Source organism: Ochotona princeps, chromosome 1, assembly GCF_030435755.1.
Source record: "Ochotona princeps isolate mOchPri1 chromosome 1, mOchPri1.hap1, whole genome shotgun sequence".
NCBI classification, from domain to species: domain Eukaryota; kingdom Metazoa; phylum Chordata; class Mammalia; order Lagomorpha; family Ochotonidae; genus Ochotona; species Ochotona princeps.
In genome coordinates, this window is record NC_080832.1 from 117,834,381 (window position 1) to 117,841,299 (window position 6,919).

Genomic DNA, 6,919 nt, shown 5'->3' on the forward strand with positions numbered 1-6,919 from the left:
GATGTGGGAGAATGAAATGAGATCCATCACCAAATACCACTAACCACATACGAAATCAACTGAAGATGAATCAAAGACTTGGATACAGCACTGCAAACTACGAAGATGTTAGAATAAAACATAGGGGAAACAGAGTCATTGCTGTAGGTATAACTTTTTGAATACGATCTCAAAAGCAAAGCTAGGCAATTGGGATTGTCTAAAACTCAGAGGGTTCAATACAGCACAAAAACAATCAAACACCTATTTGAAAGGGAGAAAATATCATCAAGTTGCATATCTAACAAAAGATGGTTAATATCCGGAATATATCAACAATCAAACATATTAACAAAAACACCACTCCCGTTATGAAATTGGCAAAGGAGTTGAATAGACAACTCTCACGAAAGAAAAGCAAAATGCTCAATATCACTAGCCATCAAAGAAGTGCAAATTAAAACCACCAAGAGATAATAACTCACTCCTGTCTGAATGGCTGTTATCATAACACAGAAAGTAACAAACTGGCAAAGTTGTGGAGGTGAGTGAGTTCTTACACATTCTTGGTAGCGATATGAATTACTATGGTGATTATGGAAGACAACATGATTTAAAACCTGGAAACAGACTTGCCCTATAATCCACACAAACCCATTGTTGGGTATATACTCCAGTGTTGTAAACTCATTGTATTAAAGATCATGATTATAGCAACAGTTTCTGACAGCGGAAATATGGAGACAACCAAAGTGTCAATTATCAAATCAATAGATAAAGAGAAAGTGTTTTGGAATAGCTTTCTCTTTTATTGCCTATGGAATAATAATGAGCTATCAAGTGCAACATTTTGTCATTTGTAGCAAAATGAATGAAACTGTAGGGCATCACCTTGAGTGAGATAAACCACCAACAGAAAAATAAATACCATATATGTGGGAGCTAATACGAAATAAACAAAGCTCAAACTGGGGCCTGTGTTGTAAAGTTGCTGTGTGGAATGTCAACATCCAACACAGGAGCCAGTTTGTGTCCCAGCTGCTCTGCTTCCTTTTGGCGCCCCCTAATGTCCTCCGACAAGCAGTTGAAGATGGCCCAGGTGTTTGAGCTCCTGACACCCAAGCAGGAGACTTGAAGAAGCTCCTGCCTTCTTCTTTTTAAACTTTTAGTAGTAAAATATTTTTATTAGCAAACAAAAAGGTAAACCCATCTAAACATTCACCCAAAGAGTTCAGAAAAAGAACAAAACAAAGCCAAAGCAAACAGAAGGAAGGAAACAATAAGAAACAGAAATAAATGAATTTCAAAACAGAATACCAGACCCGGCACAGTGGGCTAGCGGCTAAAGTCCCCACCTTGAATGCCCCGGGATCCCATATGGGCGCCGGTTCTAATCCCGGCAGCTTCACTTCCCATCCAGCTCTCTGCCTGTGGCCTGGGAAAGCAGTCGAGGATGGCCCAAAGCTTTGGGACCCTGCACCCGTGTGGGAGACCCGGAAGAGGTTCCTGGTTCCTGCTTCGAATCAGCACAGCACCAGCCATTGCAGCTCACTTGGGGAGTGAATCATTGGACGGAAGATCTTCCTCTCTGTCTCTCCTCCTCTCTGTATATCTGACTTTGTAATAAAAAAAAAAATAAATCTTTTTAAAAAAAGACAGAATACCAATAAAGAAAATCAATGATGCAGAGCTGATTCTTTAAGCAGTTTGATAAAAGTGACAAAAAGATAAAAAAACAAACTACCGTATTTGAAATTCAAACATCACTACTAATGTCCCTGAATACATCCAAAGAAATACTGAATATAGACTTACACAAGTAAATTTAACAATTCATACAAACTACTTTCCTTAAAAGCTTCGCTAAGTATTTTCATTAAAAATGAGAGTACAATCTATAATACTGATCCAATATAATTTGAATGGTCTTTTAATTTAAGAAAATTCTATTCAGAACTTTAAAACTCTCATAAATGAAATTGCCCTGCCCAGATGATTTTACTGGAGAATTCTATCAAGTCATTAAAGAGAGTGGGCACGGCACAGTAGCCTAGTGGCTACAGTCCTCCCCTTGCACGTGCTAGGACCGCATATGAGCGCTGGTTCCAATCTCAGTGGCCCTGTTTCCCACCAAGCTCTCTGCTAGTGGTATGGGAAAGCAGTCGAAGATGGCCCAAAGCCTTGGGACCCTGCACCTGTGCGGGAAACCCGTAAGAGGCTCTTGACTCCTGGCTTCGGATTGGCTCAGCTCTGGTCATTGCAGAGGCTCCTGCCTTCTAGCGTAGAGTTACATTCTCTTTATCTCTCTCTCACTTTGTAATTAAAAATAATCAATGTTTTATGTTCAGGTTGGACTACTGTTTTAAAGGTATGTTTACTTATTTTTAAATCAAAGTTACAGATAAATTTAATAAAAAAAAATAAAAAATGCATTCAAGTTCACTACACAACAGATCTGTTAGACTCAATATAAACAGTAATTTTGTTTTTCAGTTATTTTGAATTTTATCTGAACTGCTAGGTGAAACTGCAAGCTCAGAATATAGTCTTAGTTGAATGATCTCAAATACCCCATAAGACACAACCTCTAAGAAATACATGAATAATATGCTGAATAAATTAGCATATTTCACATTTAGAATATATTTTATTTTATAAACAAGAAATGAATTGTGAGAAACACTGTAAGAAAAAATTGGGGGCTGGCAAGTAAAACCCCTTAACTGAGATGCCAGTATCCTTAGGGGTGCTTGTTGGAGTCCTGGCTACTCCACTTTCGATCCAGCTCCCTGCTGAGCCATCCGGGAAAGCAGCAGAGGATGACTCAGGAGCTTGGGCTCCTGCACCCATGTGGGAGGCTCAGATGAAGCCCAGCCTGTGGTGGGTACTGAGACAGTGAGTCAGAAGATGGAAGTTGTCTTCCTGTCTTCCCTTTCCCTCCCCATAAATTCTTTCTTTCAAATAAACAAATCTTTCAAAAAGTTTTGTAATATGTTGTATCTTTTTCTATATGAAAACTGAGGAAATTGAGTCTTCTCTTATATAACCAAGAACCTTCAAAAATGTATGCAAAAACCTCTTCCTAGCACTTGCTTCATCTGCCTCACCCTTGGGAGTGCAGGAAGTAGATGCATTCACTGTATTTACAACATGAAATTGAGATTTGCTCTTTTTAGGAGAATGAAGGTCCATAGCAGTCCATGTAAATCAGAGGCAGTTCTGGACTCAGGTGTGTTGAGAATGTTTCCTGATCACTTAACATGTCCAAAGCCTAGCGTTGAGAATATGGATGATGCAAACCATAACACTATGTGGGCTTGAGACACATTTACGTTGAGAGGCAATATTTCCTGGAGTATTCAAATGGACACAGTAAAGGAAAGGGCACAGCATGTGCTTGGAGATAACCAGTGATACAGAAAGAAGCAATAAGATGCAGATGAATAAGTTAACTGGTAAAAGACGGAGTCATGCTGATATGTGTAGAAGACGGGAAGTTCATTTGAAGTGCCCCACAGCATGGAATAATCTAAATTTCTGATGGTGTTCTCTCTTCGTGAGATAATTTTACATATGCTTTGTCTGAAATCCAATTTCTAATAATTATAACCACAAGGTCTTATTTTTTTTAGCGAAGTGTTGGACTCATCATTGACATTTCCTATTAACACAGCAATTTAATTAAATTTAATTTACATCTCATAAGTCACACCATCTGTACATTTATTCCACCAAATTAATGAATAAAATACACAGAAGGATTTTCATAAGATTGCTCATGTTTATCAGTGATCTTCTTTTTGTTTTTTGCAAGTAGACAATTGAAATAAATAAAAATAGTTAAGTGTACTAATGGATAGATTTTACTTCAGAAAGAATAGTGTTAGAAAGCCTGGGAACATGTTTCAGAGAGGAGAGAATGTGAATATGTTACTGGCAAGGTGCAGCAGCAGATTAAGTCCCTATTTCTGATGGTGGCATCTCAGAGTACCAGTCAGGTCCTAACTACCTGCCAACGCACTTGGGAAAGCATCAAGTGATGACTCAGTATTTGAGTCCCTGCCTTCACCTTGGAAGACATTGAGTGAGTGATCCAGTGGGTGGAAGATTGATTCCTTCCTTCCTTCCTTCCTTCCTTCCTTCCTTCCTTCCTTCCTTCCTTCCTTCTTTTCTTCTTTCTTTTTTTTCATATATGGTGAGCCTCATGACACATTAATTCTTGAAGATTCAATTTTGTTAACTTAGAATATTTCCATGTTATGTTTCTCAATCACTGTTTAGTATCCAAAGAGTAACACTATTTCTTCTCCTGCGGTATATTCTATTTGTATTGACCTTGACTCATTGATTTGTACAATGTGTTGCATATGTGAGCAGAAGATTGACTAATATGTTTTGCAAAATGATTAATAAATGAATTCATCACTTTTCAGTATTAATTTCTCTTCTCACATTCCTATGATATGCTGTTGAGTTAGTTGTATCTTGATATCACTTGCCTCCCAGGCCATAAGAAAGTCTTTGAGAATAATGAGACATTGAATGTTGAGAAATGGCTAATGGATGTCAATATCTACTGACATGTTTTCTGAAAAGAAGCATTTCCAATATCACTTGAATTCAGTTATTAAAAAAATTATGGTAAGTTTCATAAAATTTCTGATTTTTTTTACATGTGCTTTTTTTTCTCCTGAAAGTAGATTGATTGTTTGGGTTAAAGAGAAGATACACTGACTGATTAGATTCCATTTTTAAAAGCGGTTATAGGGGTCTTCTGTCAAACAGATTAATGGCCATACTAAAGTGAGAGCATGAAATATTGAATGTAATCTTGTTGTGCCTATAATTGTAAACTAATGACAAAGAAATGTGAATTACATATAGATTGCTTATGTTATATACCTATATCAGAATGTCATACTGTATTTTATAAATTCATGATATTATTATTATGTTAAACATTTTAATGTTTTCCAAAACCATGGTTATAAATTTTGGAAAAATATTACAGGGAGAATGTCACAAAACACAAAAGATAAGTTTAAGATTACTTGCCGTATAAAATTTCATTACATCATGAAATCTTTTACAGATCTGCTCTGTCATTTTGCAGTAATCATTCATCCCTCTGTCCAATCTCCATACTATAGAGAGAAGCTTTCCTGCTAGTCAGTTAGGAGCTGCATTGACTACTGGATTAGTTGTCGTAGTATCATAGTACTTATGTCCAAATGACCCTTAGTTTACCTAGTAATGGCTCCAAAATGATAGGGCAGGCATGCTGGCACTTTGGATATCTCAAAGAGAAGCCATAAAGAACTTCCTTTAAATGAAAGGCTAAAGATGTTCAACTTTAAAACAAAAAGAACAACGATTTGATAGAGTTGCTAAGGTCTATGGTAAGAATTAATTTTCTGTCTGTGTAAGTGTGAAGAACAAAAGAGAAATTCATAGTAGTTTTCGTGGTTAAACCTCATACTGTAAAAAGCATGCCCACAGTTTTGCTAAAATGGTAAAGATATTAAATGATAAGATTTTAGTATTACTTGAAATTTTACGCATGTATATAAGTCTTGGAACGTACCACCTACAGATAAAAGTAGTTTTTCCTGTATGTGATAAGTGTGAGGTGAATTTTCACTAAGCCTTGATTGTTTCATTTGTGAACATTTTCATTTTCAGTTGCTCTACTATTTGATCATTAATTGCATGTTCAAAACACATCCTTCATGACTGCTTGGGTCTTAGTTTCAGAGATCATCTTGCCTTGATCCAAAACTCCTTAGTCAGGGCCCTTCTGAGAGCAGCTTTCACATCCTTATTTCTCAGGGTGTAGATAAATGGGTTGAGTGTTGGTGTGACGATGCCATAGAAGACAGCCATGATCTTCCCCCTGTCTCGAGAATAGCTAGAGGGTGGCTGAACATACATGCTGATGGCTGTGAAATAGAAGAGGCTGACCACCAGCAAATGTGAGGCACAGGTGTTAAAAGCTTTCCAGCGACTCTCAGCAGATCGGATTTTCATTACTGCCCGTCCAATGAACATGTAGGTGCCCATGATCAAGCTAAGAGGCACCAAGAGTAACAAGGCCCCCAACACATTGAGCTCAGCTTCATTCAGACGTGTATCAGTGCAGGCCAGTTTCAAAAGAGCAGGAACTTCACAGAAGAAGTGATCTATCACCCTGTGTCCACATCTTGGAGCCATCACAGTGAGGGTGGACTGGACAAGGGAGTTAGCAAAACCGCTAATCCAGGTGCCAACAGCCATGTGGATGCAACGTCTCTGATTCATGATGATTGGGTAGTGAAGAGGCTTGCAAATGGCAGCATAACGGTCGAAGGCCATGATGGCCAGAAGTATGCATTCAGTGGAGCCCAAGGCTAAAAATATGTAGAGCTGAGCAACACAACCTCCATAGCTAATTGTCTTTTGGGGTCCTCTGAGGTTGACTAACATCTGTGGGACGGTGCTGGTGGTATAGCAGAGATCCAGAAGGGACAGGTTTGAGACAAAAAAGTACATGGGACTGTCAAGCTGAGGATCCAGGCGGGAAACGAGGATGATGGAGATATTTCCAAAGAGGGCAAAGATATAGGCCACCAGGAAGATGACAAAGAGTGGCGTCTCTAACCATGGACGGTCAGAAAAGCCCAATAAGATAAAATCATCTGATGAGCTCGGAGTGTTGTTCCACATGTTAGCATTGGCAGGTGAAATTCCCTGGAAAGCCTCAGAATGCCCCCTGTTGGGGAAGGCATCAATAGCATGAGGAAGCCATTGAGAGTTAAGGTCTGAGATGCTGGAATGCATTTGTCATTTTTGTTCTACTCTGCTTCTCTATTCCAATGAATGTAACATGATGCCATTTGCCTCTGTCTTGATTCTGATAAACTGTTTAGTCAGCCTCATCAATACAATCTTGAAAGAGTGCTGA

At 38.4% G+C, this 6,919-nt stretch overlaps 1 protein-coding gene across 1 annotated transcript; it reads right to left on the reverse strand.

Annotated features, from left to right (window-relative positions):
• Positions 1-5,736: 5,736 nt before the first annotated feature.
• LOC101527855 (olfactory receptor 2B2) lies at positions 5,737-6,681 on the reverse strand. The gene has a single exon (XM_004598377.2). It carries the CDS (start codon positions 6,679-6,681, stop codon positions 5,737-5,739), a length of 945 nt encoding a protein of 314 aa, XP_004598434.2.
• Between the last annotated feature and the right edge of the window lie 238 nt (positions 6,682-6,919).

What these genes read in the sequence shown, in the direction of transcription:
- LOC101527855 (XM_004598377.2), bottom strand. Translation starts at nt 6,681, where the DNA reads ATGTGGAACAACACTCCGAGCTCATCAGATGATTTTATCTTATTGGGC.